General features: G+C 36.3%; 1 protein-coding gene across 3 annotated transcripts in view; it reads right to left on the reverse strand.

Moving 5' to 3' along the window:
* Nucleotides 1-22,554, reverse strand: part of FNIP1 (folliculin interacting protein 1) — a 129,886-nt gene that overhangs the window by 13,392 nt on the left and 93,940 nt on the right. For 2 of the 3 annotated variants that reach the window (XM_081232443.1, XM_081232442.1), the window contains 5 exons: nt 13,975-14,121; nt 12,905-13,074; nt 8,678-10,094; nt 7,700-7,868; nt 2,708-2,905 (listed from right to left, as the gene is read on the reverse strand). In XM_081232443.1, coding sequence (XP_081088569.1) covers nt 2,708-2,905; nt 7,700-7,868; nt 8,678-10,094; nt 12,905-13,074; nt 13,975-14,121 — 2,101 coding nt within the window. The remainder of the gene's footprint in view (nt 1-2,707; nt 2,906-7,699; nt 7,869-8,677; nt 10,095-12,904; nt 13,075-13,974; nt 14,122-22,554) is intronic. The other variant, XM_081232444.1, reaches the window with a different exon arrangement.

Genomic DNA, 22,554 nt, shown 5'->3' on the forward strand with positions numbered 1-22,554 from the left:
GAGGTGATACCTCATTGTGGTTTTGATTTGCATTTCTCTAATGATTAATGATGTTGAGCATTCTTTCATGTGTTTGTTGGCAATCTGTATATCTTCTTTGGAGAAATGTCTACTTAGGTCTTCTGCCCATTTTTGGATTGGGTTGTTTGTTTTTTTGATATTGAGCTGCATGAGCTGCTTGTGTATTTTGGAGATTAATCCTTTGTCAGTTGCTTCATTTGCAAATATTTTCTCCCATTCTGAGGGTTGTCTTTTTGTCTTGTTGATGGTTTCCCTTGCTGTGCAAAAGCTTTTAGGTTTCATTAGGTCCCATTTATTTTTGTTTTTATTTCCACTTCTCTAGGAGTTGGGTCAAAAAGGATCTTGCTATGATTTATGTAACAGAGTGTTCTGCATATGTTTTTCTCTAAGAATTTTATAATGTCTGGCCTTACTTTTTTAGTTTAATCCATTTGGAGTTTATTTTTGTGTACGGTGTTAGGGAGTGTTCTAATTTCATTCTTTTACATGTAGCTGTCCAGTTTTCCCAGCACCACTTATTGAAGAGGCTGTCTTTTCTCCATTGTATATTCTTGCCTCCTTTATCAAAGATAAGGTGACAATATGTGCGTGGGTTTATCTCTGGGATTTCTATACTGTTCCATTGATCTATATTTCTGTTTTTGTGCCAGTACCATACTGTCTTGATTACTGTAACTTTGTAGCATAGTCTGAAGTCAGGGAGCCTGATTCCTCCAGCTCCATTTTTCTTTCTCAAGATTGCTTTGGCTATTCTTGAGTTGTTTCTTTGCTGTTGTTGAATTGTAGGAGTTCTCTATGTATTCTGGATATCAATCTCTTTTCAGATATATGATTAGCAAATATTTTCTCCTGTTCTGTCAATTGTCTTTTCACTCTGTTGATAGTGTCCTTTGATACACAGAAGTTTTTAAGTTTGATGAAGTCCCAATTTATCTATTTTTCCCTTTATTGCCTGTGCTTTTGATGCCACTTCCAAGGAATCACTGCTAAATCCAATATCATGAAAATTATCCCCTATGTTTTCTTTAAAGAATTTTATAGTTTTAGTACTTAAGCTTAGGTTTAACTTTACATTTAAGCTTGAGTTCATTTTTGTATATGGCATAAAGTAAGGGTTCAACTTCACTCTTTTGCATGTACATATCCAGTTTTCTCAGCATGATTTGTTGAAAAGACTCGTTTCCCCTTTGAACAGTCTTGGCTTCCTTGTCAAAAACCAATTGACCATATATGTGAGGGTTTAATTTGGGGATACTATATTCTATTCGTCTTTATGTCTGTCCTTATGCTAGTACCACACTGTTTTGATTACTGTCATTTTGTAGTAAGTTTTAAAATTAGGAGGTGTGAGTCCTCCAACTTCATCTCAGTACTATCTTCTTAATAATACTAAGTCTTCCAAACCAAGAATATGAGATTGTCTTTCATTTATTTATGTCTTTAATTTCTTTCAGAGATGTTTTGTAGTTTTCAGTGTACAAGTCTTTTGCCTCTTTGGTTAAATTTATTCCTAAGTAATTTATTCTTTTAATGTTATTGTAAGTGCATTCTTAATTTCCTCTTCGAGATTGTTCATTCCTAGCTTATGGGAATGCAACTATTTTTGCATGCTGATTTATCTTGCATCTTTGCTGAATTCATCTATTAGCTCTCTCAGGGTTTTTTTGGTGGAATCTTTAAGTTTTCTACATATAAGATCATATTTGCAAGCAGAGATAATTTCACTTCTTCCTTTCCAATTTGGATGCCTTTTGTTTCTTTTTCTTTCCTAACTGCTCTCTCTACGACTTTTCAATACCATGTTGAATAAAAGTGGTGAAGGTGAGCATCCATGTCTTGTCCCTGTTCTTAGGGGTAAAACTTTTAGTCTTTTACCACTGAGTATAATGTCAGCTGTGAGTTTGTCATATATGGCCTTTGTCATGTTGATCTGCAAAGGTTTTTAACTATGCTATATTATAGTTCTCCTAACAAGAAAAGGAAAGAATCTTGAAAGTTGGAAATGGTGTCTTCAGTAAGAGGTTACCAGTGTTATAAAGAGCGATCATCCAATGTCCTAACACAACAATGAGGATATAGAATTCACTGGCATTCTGCACAGAGCTTAGGGATGTTGCATTGCCATAGCTCACATGATACTAAGTAAAGGCACTAAATTCTGGCTGCTGAAAGCACAGACTATATAGACATGTACACATCCCTTTCTGTCTTAGTCAGCTTGGGCTGCAACAACAAAGTACCACAGACTCAATGGCTTAAATAACAGAAAATTATTTTCTCACAGTTCTGGAGACTGGAAGTCTGAGATCAGATCAGGGTGCCAGCATGGCTGTTAGTGAGAACTCTCTTCCTGACTAGTAGACGGCTGCCTTCTTCCTGCATCCTCACATGGTAGAGAGAGCACAATCTCTCTCTTCCTCTTCTTATAGGGCCACTAATCCCATCATGAAGGCCCCACTCTAATGATCTAATCTAACCCTAATTAACTCCCAAAGGCCATCACACTGGGGAGTTATGGCTTCAACATATGGATTTTAGGGGAACACCAACATTCAGTCCATAACACCTTCTTTCAGGAAAACAATGATGAAGCTAACAGTAGTATTCAAGGTAGGCACATACATAGCAATAGGGTTAAGTTAGCTATCACAGTGCTCACAGTAATTCAAGCCTTACAGATACTTACAAAATTTGGAGACAAGTTATGCTTATAAAGCTGAAGAGTGGAATGAAGCAGATTGGAAACCAGACTGGAAACCAACACTTCCTTTCCCAACTTATTATCTGTCATTCGTCTCTGGCTACTGGCCACTTGAACAGTCCATTTATCCATATCTGCTATAATACAGACAGCTTCTGCTATTGGTTCATCCAATACTGGATGCTGGGGAAAAAAAGAAGACATCATCTTATGATAAAGTTTTCAAAGATAATGTTAATGGGATGGGCAAGGAAGAGATACTAGACAAAAACAAAAGAATATGAAATTCTGAGAGCTACTGCCAAAGAATCCTTGACAGTGAAGAGTGAAATAGTAAAGTAACTCAATAACAGATACCCTGAGATATCTTACAGAAGTCATCATAGGTAGAGATTCATTACCAGAACTTTGTATTCTTTAATCCAGAACTTGAATTTCACCAGTATTTTGATCATTCATTCATTCAACAAATTTACTGAGTGCCAACTATGTGCCAGGCAACTGAAAGAAAATGTTTTTACCTTGAAAGAGCTAAATATTTTAAAAATCGGTAGGAAATAAATTCACATGAAGAAGTCAATGATAAGGTTCTGTGCTAACTACCCCATCCAGTCAGGCATTAATTTCCTTGAGCATCTCAGAGGCTATCCCTTGATTATCTCTTCCTGGCTATGTATGCCAGGTTTTTTCTGTTTTACAGATTTATATCCAGAGTATGGCTATAACAGTTAAAAAGGAGACAAATCAACAGGTACTAACATGTCTCTCCAGGATACATGGTTAAACGGAAAAAAAAAAAAGTCACTACACACACACACACACACACACACACACACACACACACACACACATTATACCCCAATTATGTTTTTTAAAAATCAGGGGACTTCCCTAGTGGTCCAGTGGGTAAGACTCTGCGCTCCCAATGCAGGGGACCTGGGTTTGATCCCTGGTCGGGGAACCAGATGTCGATGCATGCTGCAACTAAGAGTCCGAATGCCACAACTAAGACCCACCACAGCCAAAATAAATAAATAAATATATTTAAAAAAAATGTTCCCATCTAAATGCAAATGTATAGAAAAAAGAATGAAAATACTCAAATCAAACTATCCTAAAGATCTTTGTGAAGAAGTATGGAATATTAAGAGTATGAAGAAGGATTTTTACTTTTTGCTTTGTATATATTGTTTAAATTTCTATCAGAAGCATTCACCTAAAGGATACTTTTATAATTAGAAAATTTAACACATAGTGAAAAAAAATTTTTAACTCACATATACAGATAAAAGGACCACAGACATACGGCTGTGCCCTTGGTTTCCCACGGTTTACACACAAAGACCAAAAATGACAATTAAGTACACAGCACCACCATAAGAAAGAGATACTCAATACTTTAATTTTTTTTGTATTTGGAAAGGTAAGGATTTCTTCACCACTGGACAAATGAATTAACAGCAATAAGACTGAAATATAAACTACAATCTTGAACCCAATGGCCTTTTTCCTTTATAACTTTTACTGTTACTAAAATTTCATAGCAAGAATGTAAGTTTATTCCTGGATAAACCCAAGTTTGGCACCCCCAAAGGATATCCCTTTGCCCAATTAATAACCACTTTGAATAAAGCTTTTTGCTCAATGCTAAGGAAACAAAGAGAAGGGAGCTCACAGTCTTATGAGGGAGATAAAAAGAAATACATGTGGCTATGAAAATACTTGTGTAATAGACAAAATAGTAACCAAGTGCTGTGGTACCAGAGGAGGGCAAGAATGGCTTCTGTGTGACTGGGAGTTACACAGTGGAAGGGACATAGGGATATGACAGTGAATAGGATGAATAGGATTCTTAGTGAAAAATGGGAGAGGACTATGGATAATTCTATAAGAGGGAATATCATGAGAAGACTCGAAGATAGAAGTAGATGGATGTAACCAAATTTGTGAAAAATGATACTGAGAAGTGGGGAAGAAGAGAATGGCAAGGAAGAAGCGTAGAAAGATACATTGTGAAGACTTTCCATGGAACTCTAAACTTTATATTTGTTTTTATAAAATCGTACTTAAATATTTCTTATTCAACTCTTACCTAGGATATAACATTTTTCTATTCATCAATTTCATTACTGAAACATAATTTTGGAAATGGTATATGCACCTAAAGATGTATGGTATATCTTACTTTTTAAAGAAACAATAGTGAATATATATTTAACATAACTACCTCTGTGGTTATAAAAGAAAAATAAGACAGGAGATATGATCAAATAATTAAAGTGGAAAACAAACTGTTAAAGGAAGATACTACTTTCAAAAGCAGCGGGCATCTTTATGAGATGAGAATTATTATGGGTGTTCATCTACTATCCTCACAAGGAAATGTCTAAACCGATAATGGGGAAACTGCTATGAAATACATCTTTTATTTTAAAGGGTTAAAAACCACTTTAGAAATTAACTTTATAGCTCCTCAATCAAAAGTCACGTGGCTAAGATTTTAAAAGCTATTGTTTTGGTAAGAAAAAGGAAAATGAGCCCACATCAGTAGTTTCCCAAGAAAGAAGGATCTAAATCCCAAGTTTGAGATTAGAAATAATCCAAATCAAACTCACTTTAGGAGTTGTTAAAGAAAAAAGGGGGCAGTGCCAGTCATTCATTCTGAAATTGCTTGTTTTCACACAATGGATTATTATAAGCAATGTCCTAATTGGATAAAATTTCAATTTAACCAATTTCAGTCCTTTCACTTCATCATCAACTTCTGGAAAAAACAGCCTACACCCCATGGGAGCATATTCTCAACTGACATATTATAGTAGTCTCCTCCACAATACTAAGTTTGTATCCAGCCTCAAATACTTCCGAGTCACAAAATAGGAAGTATATGAATGGGAATTCATATGAATCTAAAGTATATGAATGGGAATTCATATGAATCTAAATTCAGTGAATCTAAAGCTTAATTTTTTTTAAACCTTTTTCTCTGAGTTCCATAACTTCTACAATACGAATGTATCCACAATCCTACCAGCCCTTTTTCTCTCACAGGCATTTCCAGAATCTCAATACATAAACTCCCAAATCTTTAAGTATCTCCTCTCTAGCAGATACTCCTAGATCTCCACCACATTACAAAACCTGATTTTTTCAGTTGCCTTCTGGGCATTCAAACATGGCCTTGCAGAATGCACTTTTAAACTCAAAATGTACCAAATCAACTTCAGTGTACCTTCCTCAAAACTAGCTAGTTTTCTTCAGTTATCTTTTTTTTAAAAGAAGACAACGAACCCCAATGTTGTAAAGGGAACAGGTTTTAGGGACATTACAAACTGCTGTTCAAACTAGTCTTGTCTTTTGGAGAAGAAACTACAAAACATGCAACAAGAACACGAAAATACTTCTAAGCTTAAAAACTGGCCAGTAACTTCATTTCTGGGAATCTAGCCTAAAGAAATCATCTTAAATTCATAAAACACAGCAAGAGTATCAGTGTTATTTATAACAATAAAATGAAGAAGAGTTGTTTTAAAAGTTGAGCAACAGAGAGTAGAGAACACAGAAATAAACCCATGTATATATGCTCAATTAACTTATGACAAAGGACCCAAGAATATACAATGGAGGAAGGACAGTTTCTTCAATAAATGGTGCTTAAAAAACTGAACAGGGACTTCCCTGGTGGCACAGTGGTTAAGAAGCCGCCTGCCAATGCAGGGGACACGGGTTTGAACCCTGGTCTGGGAAGATCCCACATGCCATGGAGCACCTAAGCCCTTGCACCACAACTACTGAGCCTGCATTCCAGAGCCTGTGAGCCACAACTACTGAGCCTGCGTGCTGCAGCTACTGAAGCCTGCACACCTAGAGCCTGCGCTCCACAACAAGAGAAGCTACCGCGATGAGGAGCCCACGCACCACAACGAAGAGTAGCCCCCGCTCGCCACAACTAGAGAAAGCCCGCGCGCAGCAACGAAGGCCCAACACAGCCAAAAATTAATTAATTAATTAATTAATTAATTAAAAAAAACTGAACAGCCACATTGCAAAAGAATGAAACTGGACCACTATCTTACACCATACACAAAAGTCAACTCATATGTTATATGAGTACTATATACCATGACCAAATGGGTTTTTTCCCCCCTAGGAATACAAAGATTGGATTAACATCTAAAAATCGATCAGTGTAATCTATCACATTAACAGTTTAAAGAAGAAAAACCCACATGATCATTTCAATAGACACAGAAAAAGTATTTGACAAAACCCCACACTCATTCATGATTTAAGGGCGTGGGGGACAGAAAACTCAAAACACTAGGAATAGAAAGGAACTTTATCCACCTGATAAAGAGCATCTTATAAGAATCTAACAGCTAACATCACGCTTAATAATTAAAGGCTCAATGTTTTCCCCCAAAGAAAAGGAACAAGACAAGGATGTCCACTATCAGCACTTCAATGCAACACTGTACTGAAGGTTCTAGCCTGTACGATCAGGCAAGAAAAAGAAAAAGAGGCACCCAGACTGGAAAGGAGGATAACATGAGCCTGTATGTAGAAAATCTTAAAGAATCCACACAAAAATCTATGAGAACTAATAAAAGAGTTCATCAAAGTGGCAGGATACAACAGCAATATACAAAAATCAATTGTACTATATAACAGCAATGAAAATTAACTCCATTCACATTTAAGCATTTGCAATATTTTGAAATTATAAATAACCTAGTGATGAACATCTATGAATACATACAGTATTTTCTGATTTCCAATTTGATAGATTCCTGGAACTCTCTACTTGCTTTCACAATGACAGGTACAAACATGCAGGTTATTACATATAAAATGATGGATTTAGAGAACAACAATTGTATTACACACTGAAGTGTGACCAAAAATAAGGCAATTTTGGGTTCTACTGGTTATCAGAGTTCGTCCTAAATAAATTTAAGAGCAGTGAAGGTCACTTACCTGCACAGCATGAGACAAATCTGACACTAAACACTGACGGAGCCTCTCATCATTCCCAATTCCTTGAAGAACAAAGTCAGGCACATAAGAAGAGCAGTAGCCACCCAGCAAGGACCTCCCAAAGTTGGCAATATTGGGCTGAACAGCACTCACTTCAATTAACTTTGACCTGCAAGGAAAGTTCCAAAAGAAGGCATACCTAATCAGTAATAAATATATTTTACCAACACACACACAAAAAATTGGACTCTACTAGTCCACATTTCCAGTACCATCATTCTTTACAAAATATACTAATAGTAAAATCATCCTTAAATAAAAACTGGCTTAAGGGCTCAATGAGACCACAAAATACTCCTTCCTATTCAGAAAGGGTCTGATGTACAACTCTGTAATGAGGTGAACATAAATCTTTCATAACAGACTTTAGGAATGCTGTCCCTTGTGTATGTAATACATTCTTAATACAATCAAATTATGGAAACCACCATCCAAAACAAAGTATAAATAACTCACAAACCCAAAGCTTGGTATATAACATTTCTCATGTATGAATCTTTTCCTTGTATTCTTGACCAAGAGTATCCATTCTATACTTTCCTCTTATTTCCAAACTTATTTCTAACAGCTATTTCCTACCTTCTCTCAGTGATTACCTCTCCCTAGTTGCCAGGCTCAGCACAGGTCCTTTCTGGGCAGCATAACTCACTGCTAAATGAAAACTCCTAGGCAGTAAGCAATCTCCCACACACCAACACAACTTTTCTCTAATGCCTTCACAAAGCTTTTCTGGGGCACCTGTGGGGCTTAGCCTTTAATCCTTCTTTTAAGTAGGAGCATGTGATAATAAAAGAGTATTTGTCCAGAACAATGGTCTCTTCCTTTATATTAGCCACTACCAACTTTCAGAGATGAGCTAAACAAAAGAATGGTACATATTTTTATAGGTTCTATAAAAGGCTAAAACTTCGTACTTACCCAGGAAAAGGTATCTCATCTTCTTCTGCCCAATCTTCTTGCTCTCCTCCATAATAACTGCTTACTTGTCTAGTCACATCATGACCTGTATCTTCACTTTCACTATCCCCAAGGGCACTATCTGAACTTTCATTTCTTGGAATGTCCCATTCAGCTCCCACAGCAACTTTTTTCTCTGAACTCTCTTTATCCCCATGGGGGACAAGAATGGAGAGTGTATCTCTTTGGTCTTGCTGAGGAAAGCAGGTTTTACATGAATCTTGGTGAACTGTTCCTACGCATTTGCAAAATTCATTGTTCTGTTTGCTATTTTTTGTATAAAATCTTTTTGAAAACTCTAACATACAGCAGTGTTCTTTACTGTCTGTACTTGTTTTAACTGGAATATCATCAATAGTCCTGGTTTCAATTGAATCATCATTAAAATATTCATCAAATAAGCTCATGCTTTCGAGGTCTGAATGATTCCAGCAGGGAAGTTCACAGGGCTCTCCAGATACCATGTTCGGTATATCAGGCTCTCCAGATTTAGCTGTTTGTGCAGTTTCTTGATGCTGATCAACAGCCCCTCTTTCCTCCTTCGGTGATTTGCTGTGATGCCTGGTAATCTGATCCACTACTGCCTGACTCCTGAGTTCAGTATCTGAGTCGGGTGACATAGAATCCCCAATCAAGAAAGTAACCTTTGTCTGGGTTGCCTCACAAGAAAATGCAGCTGTCACAAGTTTATCTGGAGGTTTTTTTCCCACAACCATTCCTGTGGATCTGAACACTTTACCTGTGTGATTACCTGAATCTAGCAATTCCTCACTCTGCCATGATTCCTCTGCAGGCTCTAAGCTTGACTTTGACAATGCACATCTGTCCACTGGAGCAGATCCTGTGCAAACAACTGTTTCTAACTTGGTGTCAAGGCAAGTTCTTAATTTATCTCTGCACTGTTTAACATCAACAGCATTTTCTTCTTGGCAGTCAGAAGAAGGAGAAATCATTCGGCACTCGTTTGTATTTCCTAGCAGCTCCTTAGAGCTGTTTTGAGTATCTTCTCTCTCTTGTCGCAAAACATTCTCTATATTTTGCCCAAGGAGTGGACGACTGCAATATTTACAGTTACAATTAGGAGTCCTTGTTTCTTCTGACTCTTTAAAGAGCAAACTGTTTTTGTTTCTATGCATTGTGATAAGCACATACTCAGATTCTTCAATTTCACCTTTCTCTAAAGTGGTTGTAATTACTGTGCCTGGCATAACAATGGCTTCATCGTCTCCATTTTCTAAAAGATGGGTTTCTTGAAGTTCAGAGCATCTTATGAAGTAAGTAAGAAAATAAAGCAGCCTCTGGACCATGTCTTGTCGTTTACCAACTACCACAGTCCTTGCTAACCGTACAGGAGAGCCAATAGCGCCATACAAGTCTCCTGAAATGGAAAAATCAGTTAATGGACACATCCTCTACTCATACTAAGCAGGCTATTTTCAATTATCAGAAACCTACTATTATTTTATGAGGGGTAGTTCAGATTTTACTCTTGGTTCCTTAATAGGTGAGTGATTATTCAGGACTAGGATGAGATGAATGGTCTTAACCAAAGAGATAGGTGAATGGATGGGCTTTCTACCTTCCTCCTTAAGCAGCTGCTAATAAGGTGCTGAAACCACAAGCAAACAGTCAGTTGTGAAAGTCACCAAGAACATGCTCTGTGCCAGTCCCCTTGCACAGCACTTCATATGGGTGGAGAAGTACTGACTGAAGTATTATGTGCAAAAGCACATCTGCTGGGGACCAAGGAGAGGAAAGGAGTAGTAGTGAAATGGAACAGAGCTGAAGTAGTCACATCACACACTTAACCTTCCTTGATTTAAATCATATTCCTGAACTTCACCTGTTGCTGCCCTACCAAGGACCTCACATTAGCTCCTGTGTTTTTAAAAGCCCATTTTCCTTTCCATTACATTCCCTAGAGGGTTGGGTACTCAGGATAGACCCAAAAGGGCAACACATTTAGCCCTGTGATTCATTTTCACTTCTGTTATCCACATTACACATGAACAGCCATTACATTTAAAAAAGGAGGGAGATTTAATTCAAGTTTTGCAAGTTGTCAGTATACACATTTAAAGAATCTCTATTTTTACTTTATAAGGACCCCATATTTTTTAAAGGAACAAACATAAATAGGTCTCAAATAATATACTACAGACTGTACTATGATAAATTTTCTCATCTGGCTAAGAAACTGGCTCTAGTACCATCATGCCACTGTTCAAAACTACTCCCAAGGTTTCCATTAACAACCAAATAAATTGAAACTGCTTTGGTTTGGTAAATGAGTCTTTCATGACTGGTTCCACTTTACTTTTCCAGGTTTATCTTCTGATAGTTTCCCTATTTCATCTTTATTCACCCAAAGTCCCACTTAAACTGGACCCCTGAATGTGCTCAGCACTTTTAACACCTAGACCCCTTTACTCATGCTATGTATTTTCCCTACCCTCTGTATCTCTGCCAGTCCGAAGTTTCCCACCCAAGCATCTTCCCTTGGACAAAAGTAAGCTTCCCTAATTGAACTCCCACTAAACTTTTCATTTCTTATAGTTCCTATTTGAATTATCATTATTGTCCACATATACTTTACCTACAGTATAAGACTGTCACTTCTTAAAGGCAAGGACTAGATATCATTCATCTTTATACCCTCCAGGGTTCTTTGCACAGAGCCTTAGTTATATTGTGCATTCAATAAATGACTGTAGAATTGAAAACAGATTTGAAATGTTCAAATTAAAAAAAAAACTACTGAATTACTTGATTTGAAAAAAGGTAAATTAATATTCATACAATGAAATACTACTTAGCATTAAAAAGGAATGAACTATTAAACCATACAACATAGGTGAATCTCAAAATAATTATGTTGAAAGAACTCAGACCAAACAAAAGCACTTAGTGTATGATTCCATCTATATAAAGGTCTAGAAAATAACAAACTAATCTACAGTGACAGAAAGCAGACCAGTGGCTAGCTGAGTATAAGGAACAGTGAACAGGCAGAGTAGGGAGGAACAGGAGGGAGGGATTACAAAGGGCATGAGGAAACTTTTGTAATGATGAATATGTTCACCATCTTGATTTGGGTGATGGTTTCAGAGGCATATACATTTTGACATATATATCAAAATATATAAGGGAAGGAAAAGGAGGGAGGGAGGGAGAGAAGAAATAGAAAGAGTAGGAATGAGAGAGGGACGTTGTTTGGTTATATGAATTAATAAGCCACATTACAATCTGCCTGGCAAGCTCACTCACCATAACAACCTAAGGGAAGTTTAAGTTTCTACCAGGTCACCAAAACATTCTCACCATACTCCTCCCCCCATCACCAAATAGCAATAGACTAAGAGTAGGAGTAACAGCAACTACATTTACCAGCCACTGTCCTAAGCACTGTTCTCACTGTATCTCATTTACTTTTCACATTATGAAGTATTTACTATTTATTTTATTTTATTTTTCGGCCACACTGCACGGTTTGTGGGATCTCAGTTCCCCAACCAGGGACTGAACCCAGGCCAAGGCAGTGAAAGCACCCAATGCTAACCACTAAACCACCAGGGAACTCCCTGTACTATTTACTATTATCCCCACTTTATAAATAGGGAAACTGTGATTCAAACATGGTCTGCCTGACTCCACAGCCTATGCTTAAATTTAAGCACCATGCTACACTGACTTCCTAATGACTGTCAACTCATCAACTAACCCCTCTCTCCTGTTACCCATTTATTTAGTGGGGTACCAAGCACTAAGAGAAAGATTTTCAAAAATTACTCAACAAACAAAGGTGGAACAATGGAAACCTCAATGACTGCTTCTCAGTTAAACAGATTTATTCTAGCGATCATAGGTGACTTTGTTGATTCATTCCTTCTAGGCAAAATACCTAACACAAAACACCCTGAAGACCCTGAAGTTACTAATAAACCAGCCATCATCCTGCTCCTTTTGTTCCAGCTGAAGGTCTCTATAAGGAATGATAGTAAACATAAGATGGGGATAAGACAATTTAGCAGTTATGAAATGACAACTAAGGAAGAAATGCTTTAGAAAGAAAGGGGGAAAAGAGAGCACTTAATTTTTCTCTATTTATTTTTGCCATAAAATAACTCCAGACAGTTACACAGAAGTCTAAGTCTAATGCATAAATGTAAGGGTTTTCAGAATACATACCCAGTTGTGCCCAAAGTGGGTTATACGGATGAGTCTTTGCCAACATGTCCACACTCTGAGAGGAATGTTTTTCTAAAAATATTTTTATAGGTGGCTGCCCATTTGGCATGACTGTTGGAACCCAGGCAAGATGATTGGTCAGAACTGCAGTAATGAGTGCTGGCAAGAATCTGAAAACAAAATTCATCCTATCAGATTCTAATCTGCTTTCATAAAACCTCAAGCAAAATTCAGTGATAGAATAAAGAAGAGAGGGTACATGGCCAAACATCATAAAAAAGGAGAGGATAGAAGGAAGGATAGGTATATCACCAGGATGAAAACAAAAGTTAATAAATTTTTTGGTTGGGTAGGAGTTAAAACAAAAATCCTTAAAATAAAGACAGCATTCACAAGGAGCTATTTCTACTCATAATTAAAAAACAAAAATGCCATTTTACTTGAGAAACTATGGATTCTTTTCAGTGTTTAAAATACAAATATATTAATGAATCAACCAGGAAGTCTATACATATCCAAATTACTGAAAAGGAAAATGAAGGAAAGTATTAAGAAAACTTTATTTACCATCAAGGAGAATAAAAACACCCAAATTACTCATCTGGATTCTAAGAATTTGATGACTAGAAGAAAACAATATGACAAAGTACCACACTAAAAATGTATTATTGGAATCCTGGCACTTCCCTATATATTTTTAAACTTCTCTTCTATAGAATGAAACCGCATTCATGGATACAATTCACGAAAAATGGGAAGCCTCAGAGAGTTCTGTGAGGTGTCAGGAATTTTAATTTAACACACAATTAAAGACATTTTTACTGTTTCTCATTAATAAGGTTCTTTGGTCTTCTTCCATACCCTGGCTTGTAATTATCTTAGTTATCTTTTATAATTCTGTCTTGCTCATTAATAATATGAAATAATTCCAAGGATAATGATTAATTCTTTCACCTTTGTACTTGAACTTGATCACAATCTAGATATCTAGTTACAGTAAACAATAGCTACGATAGTTAAGGGAAGGAAGGGAGGGAGGGAGGGAGGGAGGGAGGAAGGGCAGGCCATACTGATTTTTGGAAGCATTTTCCATTAGAAAAGTGAACTCCTTCATGAAACGATGGCAAAGCTGGTTCTTTTCTGGAGTCCCCGACATCATTGTAAGCCAGACAGGCTCTCCAATTCGTGGCATTGTGTAAAGATTACAAATTGTTGTTCTAAAAAGAGGAAAACACATTATAAAATTCATAGCTCCCAGAATTACATACTCTTAATAATAATGTTGCCGGCTTGGGTCTCACATCTAGATTATTAAAGCTTTTGAGAAAGACAATGAATCAAGTCTTTCTTTCTTTGTCATCAGCATAGTACCAAGGGAAAAGTTTTATACATGACCTCAAAATGTGTTGGTTCTGGCGCTGGCTCTGCCCTCAAAGGCTGTGTGCCTTTGGGTAAATTATTTCCCTACTTTAAGCATCAGTTTCCCTTACCTGTAAAATGAAAGGAAAGGACTAGGTAATTTCTAGACCCTTTCCAGTTCTACGTTTCCAAGGTTATAAGCTACACCTAAATATACTGCAAATAATCAACAACATAGAAACAAAAATATTAAGTGGGGTAATAGCTTATGGATAATACCCACTCACAACAATAGTTTATCAGCATCATTATATTGCCTATGCTGAGACTCCTTAGTAAAGTTCTGAAGAATGACGAGGACACTATATATGCATGCTATATGACTCTCAATTTTCTGAAGTTTTCCCTTGAATCAACACAAAAGAGGATTATTGCAGTTATCACAGTGCTTTTCTGGCTGTCTCCTGCATTTATTTAGATAATAGTTAGTCTGTGACTTGCACTCTTTACTAACGGCTTTAAAGATGTCAATTCTTTTCCTTTTACATTATTATCTGTTCAGCAGAGTCCTATACACTCATCACACGAAGCAACTCCTGCAAAGTTGGGGCTTAAGAAACTAGTCGATCTCTTAGAAGCTACAGAATGGTGTCCTACTTTCTACTCTCTAGAATAGTGCTAACAGAACTTTTAGCAATGATAGGAATGTTCTATATCTGTGCTGTCCAACATGGTAGCCACTAGCCATATGTGATTACTGAATACCTGAAATGTGGCCAGTGTGACTGGGGAATTGGATTTAAAATTTTATTTAGTTGTAATTAAATTAATTTAAATAACCACATGTGGCTAATGGCTACTGTATTAGAGAGTACAGATCTAGAAAGTTCTCTGAGATCTCCACAAAGCTCTGATACCTACCTCAGTATAATTTTCTAATACCCAGAATTCAAAAAAGGAAAAGAATTCTGTTGCTTGTACAAGTTTTATTAAATCTCAACCCAATATGAACATGATACATTACCATAAATAAAAGTGACAAATACAGGTCGCATTAATGAATTTTTAGTAAGGCATAAAATGACTGCTGAGAACTTAAAAATAAATGAATGGAAAAAAATTACAGGTATCTTACAGAGAAAAATATGACAAATATAAACTAGCGATATTGAAAATGCTTATTTTTTAAAGACTATTAAAGATGTCCAGATAGGATGGAAAACTGAGCACAAATGTGTATCCCCTTTCAGTTCTGATGCCCCAAATGAACACTACTTAATGATTTAAAAACAAATGAATCACTACAACAAATAGAACTGAAGAGGAACTTTAGTGAAAATTAAAATTACAGATTTAATAAAATTCTAGAAGACACAACACAGAGAAGAATGTTAACTGAAGTACTAGGGTAGAGGAAGATAATGGGTTATGGTGCTCATGGCGGTGGGGGGCGATGTACAAAGAGGAGCTAATTTACCCCACTGAAGCAAGAAGAGTCTAAGGACTCAAAAGTGCCTGCTAAAAAGGAAGGCAGCAGTTATATAGGACTATAAACTAAGAGACTAATTCAAGGGCCATAAATGGTTGGTGACCCCCTAACCTCCACCCCATTTTCCCACAGAATAACTAAAGATAGGAGAGCAGATGTAGCAATTGACCAGCCCAGAGAAATGACATGCCCAAACCCTCCCTGATATTTGAATCTTTCACAGTACACAAACAGATATAAAGTAAATCTTGTGGTATTAAAATTCCATTGCAGAGGCAGCAATTATGGGGGAAAATGTTTAAATATGTTCCTTCAGGCAGTGAAAATGAAAAAAAGTTGAGCAACACTGCTCTAAAGTGAGGTTCTCCAATCCGCACTCCCAACCTGTATTTTGGTGCCTCACTCTCACTCTTAATGGGCAACCAAAATACTGATATATAGAGAAAGCCTCCAAGGAAAGAGGGACACAAACAGAAAGACAGAAACACACACACACACAAAATGACTCAGAGGAAATAGAAAATAATAAAGTCAGAAAAAGAGAAGAAAAACATGAAAGAAAAGAGACATAGAAGATCAATCCAGGAGTGTCAGTTTCTAACAAAATATATTGAAGAGAGAGAAAATAGAGGAAAATAAATTATCAGAGAATACAGATAATTTACCAAAGTTGAAAGACAAGATAGTGCTAAAACTATACTGAAAGGCTAAAAGGACCAAGGATCAGGTATGAATTTATGGCAGGAGATAAATATGCTCTACAATTGATAAATCAAGAAATAGCTACCCTAGGTATACTATTTAATAATATGGAGGTATATAACAAAAGGAATATTTAAGAGTTAAAAGAGAATGTTCTTCAGCAGTAAGAATGGGGATGGGAGAGGTAGGACAGGGCTCATTTATTTTTCATTATTAGAACTGTCAGTATATATATTTTGCTTCTTAACCACGTGAATGTACTTTTGAATAAAATAAACTTTTTGATTAAATGAATGAACAAGCTGATCAATTCATTTTCCATGAGTTTCATCAGCATAATATTGTCTACTACAAGTCTATGTGTCATGGGCCAGTCATATCACTAACATTAGTATAGTGGGTCACTGAGGACATTAGCTTTATAGTGTTTTGCTGTTTAAAAATATGTACCATGACTTTGGAGTGTATCAAGTGCAAAGAAGGCAAAAAAAATTAATTATGCAATAGTGCTTCTCACTACATACAACTCTGTGTTGTCATTAACAACGTAGAAGTAATGATGCTTGCTCTCTTCCCCCTTTAATGGTTATTCCCTACCCATGAATGGTAAGAAGGGCAAGTATTTTCAGTCATCTGACCCTTTATTTTTCTTGGTCTGTCCCTACAGAATGGAAGACTCCTTCAATTGGAAGGAAACTTTTGACATGATTTAGTTTTCACTGATATGCATGAAGTCTAAGTAAAAATCCAAGTACTTCATCTCTGCCAGGCAGCAATGCTAACTAAACATACTTCTTACTTCTCTAGGTTTCAGGACTCGCATCTACATGTCCTTCCTCTTCTCAACTACCCGAAATTCATTAATAATCTGGTTTCAAATAATCACATACTTTAAAAACTACCTAACTGCTAGATATAAATAAACACTTAATTTAAAAATTAAGTATGATAGCTTCTCATTATTTGCAGTAATGTTCTATAAAGTCAACATGAACACTGAATTAGTGAACTGTGAATCACTTGTTCCTGAGAGAAATACAGAGTTAGGTTCCTGTGAGTCTCTGGTCCCAATATTTTTGTCAATCCATCAATACATAATCTTGTTTTATGTGGGTTTTTGTTTAAAGACACTTTATTTAATATTCTGTTAATTTGTTAATAATGAATTCATATCCAACAGCACTATGACTCATGCCTTAACAAAGCTCACCTAACACGTATTTTTCTCTGTAAGGCACATCACAACCTTCTTGCACTTAGAAACATTAGACAGAATTTCAACACTATGCTTGCGCACAATTTTTTTAATTGAAGTATACTTGATTTACAATGTTGTGTTAGTTTCTAGTATACAGCAAAGTGGTTCTATTTTATATATATATATATATATATATATATATTCTTTTCCATTCTGGCACACAATATTGAATATAGTTTCCTGGGATATAACAGTAGGACCTTGCTGTTTACCTATTTTTTATATAGTAGTGTGTACCTACTAATCCCAAACTCCTAATTTTATCCCTCCCCTCCCCCTTTCCCCTTTGGTAACCATAAGTTTGTTTTCTATGTCTGTGAGTGTGTTTCTGTTTTGTAAATAAATTCATTTGTGTCATATTACAGACTCCACATATAAGTGATTATCGCATGGTATTTGTCTTTCTCTTTCTGACTTACTTCACTTAGTATGATAATCTCTATTGCATCCATGTTGCTGCAAATGACATTATTTCATTCTTTTTTATGGCTGAGGAGTATTCCATTGTATATATGTACCACATCTTCTTTATCCATTCATCTTTCAATGGACATTTAGGTTGTTTCCACGTCTTGGCTATTGTGAATAGTGCAGCTATGAACACTGGGGTACATGTATCTTTTCAAAATTAGAGTTTTCTCTGGATATGTGCCCAGGATTGGGATTCCTGGATCATATGGCAATTCTATTTTGACTTTTTCGAAGAACCTTCATACTGTTTTCCACAGTGGGTGCACCAATTTACATTCCCACCAACAGTGTAGGAGGGTTCCCTTTTCTCCACATCCTCACCAGCATTTGTTAATTGTAGACTTTTTAATGATGGCCATTCTGACCAGTGTGAGGTAGTACCTCAATGCCCTTTCGATTTGCATTTCTCTAATAATTAGTGATGTTAAGCATCTTTTCATGTGCCCTTGTCCATCTGTATGTCTTCAATGGAAAAATGTCTTCAAGGGCCAATTTTCATTGCAAAAACCACTAACAAGGGGCTTCCCCGGTGGCACAGTGGTTGAGAGTCCACCTGCCGATGTAGGGGACACGGATTCGTGCCCCGGTCCGGGAAGATCCCATATGCCGCAGAGCGGCTGGGCCCGTGAGCCATGGCCGCTGAGCCTGCGCGTCCGGAGCCTGTGCTCCTCAACGGGAGGGGCCACAACAGTGAGAGGCCCATGTACTGCAAAACAAAAAAAAAAACCACTAACAAAAAGCAAAAAACACTTTTAAAAAAGTGGCACTACGTAGATCATGACAAGGACACTTGTTTACAGAATGAGAGCTGAAACAAAAAGGCAGAGCACTGTCTTGTTTGACCTCATCTGGAAATGTGTGTCGGGGCACTCAAAATTTTCACTTCTCTGCATATGTCCACAAACGATCATAAAATCACTGGAAGTATATTTTAGGTTTATAAATAAATTTTAACAAGCAGGTGAATTCACATATACAGAATCTGTAAACAATGAGGATCAACTGTACATATTAAAGTACTTCTACAAATAGACTTCTTAAATAAAAACTATAAAAGTTTATAAAGCACGTTTAAAATATTGCAAGGATGCCTAACTAATTTATATAGTCTTTCAGATTTGCACAGTGACTGAAGTAAAATAAACTAATACAAAAAGGAAGGTATACAATCAGAATATACTTTTACAATGTTTTTTGTTTTTTTCTTTTTTTTTGGCTGTGCGGCGCAGCACGTGGGATCTTTTTACCCTGACCAGGGATCCAACCTGGGCCCTTGTCAGTGAGAGCACAGACTCCTAACCGACCACCAGGGAATTCCCTACAATGATTTTATAACTCATACATGTTGTAAATTCCAGGCAATATTAAAATTTTAAGGCTAGGCCATTCATACTACCTTATATCACAGCAATTACCTCATAGGTATCTAACTCAAAAAATTCATAAATAAAAATGCTGGGTATACCTAACAGCAAGATCAGTATTCTACCAGGAATGAGTCTCATGACAATGTTTACTATACTGGTAACCTCAGCTGGATCTATGATGACAGTGTTTCCTCAGAGCTCAAATACAGACTCTTGGCCTTTTGCCACAAAGCTTGTGACCACAGAAAAGAAACTAATCCAATAATGTACGACACAGCTCAAAGTGCAAGGGCAGACTCAGTGCCTTGTAATACTGCAAAATGTGAAACCCAAAAAAATGTTGCAGGACTCTTTTAGGCAAATAAGCAAAAAGAATGTTCGAAACATATATTTATAATAATTCCAGTCCAAAGTCAATTGAACAACTTGAATTAAACCATGTTCATGCTCACTTCGGCAGCACATATAATAAAATTAGAATGATACAGAGAAGATTAGCATGGCCCCTGCTCAAGCATGACATGTGAATTCGTGAAGCATTCCATAGTTTTAAAAAAACCACATTCGTACTATCCAAAGCAATCTGCAGATTTAATGCAATCCCTATCAAAATTCCAATGGCATTTTTCACAAAAATAGAACAAACAATCCTAAAACTTGTATGGAACCACAAAAAACCCTGAATGGTCAAAGCAATCTTGAGAAAGAAGAGGAGGCATCATGCCTCCTGATTTCAAACTATATTACAAAGCTATAATCAAAACAGTATGGTATTAGAATAAGAACAGACACGTAAATCAATGGAACAGAATAGAGAGCCCAGAAATAAACGCATGCATACATATGGTCAATTAATTTATGACAGAGGAGCCAAAAACATACAATATAGATAGGATAGCCTCTTCAATAAATGGTTCTAGGAAAACTGGACAACCATATGTAAAAAATGACTGGACGCTTATCTTACACCACAAACAAAAATCAACTCAAAATGGATTAAAGACTTGAACGCAAGACCTGAAACCATAAAGCTCCTAAAACAAAACAAAGGGGTGAGCTCCCTGACATCCATCCTGGCAATAATTGAAGATAATAAACCTTAACACGTATGCACTTAAGAAGAGAGCAATGACATAACGTAAGGTGTCGGGGAGGAGAGGGACTTGAATGAAGGCAGTCAAAAGGTACTACAAACTTCCAGTTACAAGATAAATAAGTACTGAAGATGTAACATACAAGACAAATATAATTAATACTGCTGTATGTTATATATTAAAGCGGTTAAGAGAGTAACTCCTAAGTTCTCATCGCAAGAAAAATATTTTTTTAATTTAATTTTGTCATCTACGGAACATGTTGTTCACTAAACTTACTGTGATACTCATTTCATGATGTATTAAGTCAAATAATTATGCTGTACACTGTAAACTTATACAGTGTGCTTTATGCCAATTATATCTCAATAAAACTGGGAGAAAAAAATACTGACAGGCAAATACACTATTATACTTAGAAACTTCAGCATTCTCTAGCAGAAAATGACATATCCAGCAGGAAGAAAATCACTAACATATAGGTGAGTTTTTTTCAGCTTTACTGAGATATAATTGACATTGATATGGTATTACTTTAAGATGTACGACACAATGACTTGATATATGTATACTTTGTGAAATGATTACCACAGTAACTTTAGTTTTTACATTCAGCACTTCACAGAGTAACAAAAAAAATTTTTTCTTGTGATGAAAACTTTTAAGATCTATAATGCTAACAACTTTCAAATATACAATACAGGACCAGATGGTTTCACAGGTGAATTCTATCAAACATTTAGAGAAGAGGTAACACCTATCCTTCTGAAACTACTCCAAAAAATCTCAGAGGAAGGAACACTCCCAAACTCATTCCATGAGGCCACCATCACCCTGATGCCATAAACCAGACAAAGGTAACACCAAAAAAGAAGATTACAGGCCAATATCACTAATGAACATAGATGGAAAAATCCTCAACAAAATACTAGCAAACCAAATATAACAACACATTAAAAGGATCATACATTATGATCAAGCGGGATTTATCCCAAGGATGCAAGGGTTTTTCGATATCCACAAATCAATCAGTGTGATACACTGCCTCAACAAATTGAAGAATAAAAACGATATAATCATCTCAATAGATTCAGAAAAAGCTTTGACAAAACTGAACACCCATTTATGATAAAAACTCTCCAGAAAGTGGGCACAGGGGGAGCATACCTCAACATAATAAAGGCCATATATGACAAACCTACAGCTAACATCATACTCAAGGGTGAAAAGCTGAAAGCATTTCCTCTAAGATCAGGAACAAGACAAGGATGCTGACTGCTGCCACTTTTATTCAACATAGTTTTGGAAGTCCTAGCCACGGCAATCAGAGAAGAAAAAGAAATAAAGGGAATCCAAACTAGAAAAGAGGAAGTAAAACTGTCACTGTCTGCACATGGCATGATATTATACATAGAAAATCCTAAAGATGCTATCAGAAAACTACCGGAGCTCATCAATGAATTTAGCAAAGATGCAGGATACAAAATTAATGCACAGAAATCTTTTGCATTCCTATACACTAACAACGAAAGATCAATAAGAGAAATTAAGGAAACAATTCCATTTACCATTGCATCAAAAAGAATAAAATACCTAGGAATAAACCTACTGGAGAAGACAAAAGACCTGTACTGTGAAAACTGTAAGACACTGATGAAAGAAATCGAAGATGACACAAACAGATGGAAAGGTATACCATGTTCTTGGATTGGAAGAATCAATATTTTCAAAATGACTATACTATCCAAGGCAATCTACGGATTCAATGTAATCCCTATCAAATTACCAGTGACATTTTTCACATGACTAGAACAAAAAATCTTAAAATCTGTATGAAGACAAGAAAGATGCTGAATAGGCCAAAGAAAATTTGAGAAAGAAAAACAGAACTGTAGGAATCAGGCTCCCTG

This window comes from Mesoplodon bidens (genome assembly GCF_964165515.1).
Source record: "Mesoplodon bidens genome assembly, chromosome: 4".
Classification (NCBI taxonomy): Eukaryota; Metazoa; Chordata; class Mammalia; order Artiodactyla; family Ziphiidae; genus Mesoplodon; species Mesoplodon bidens.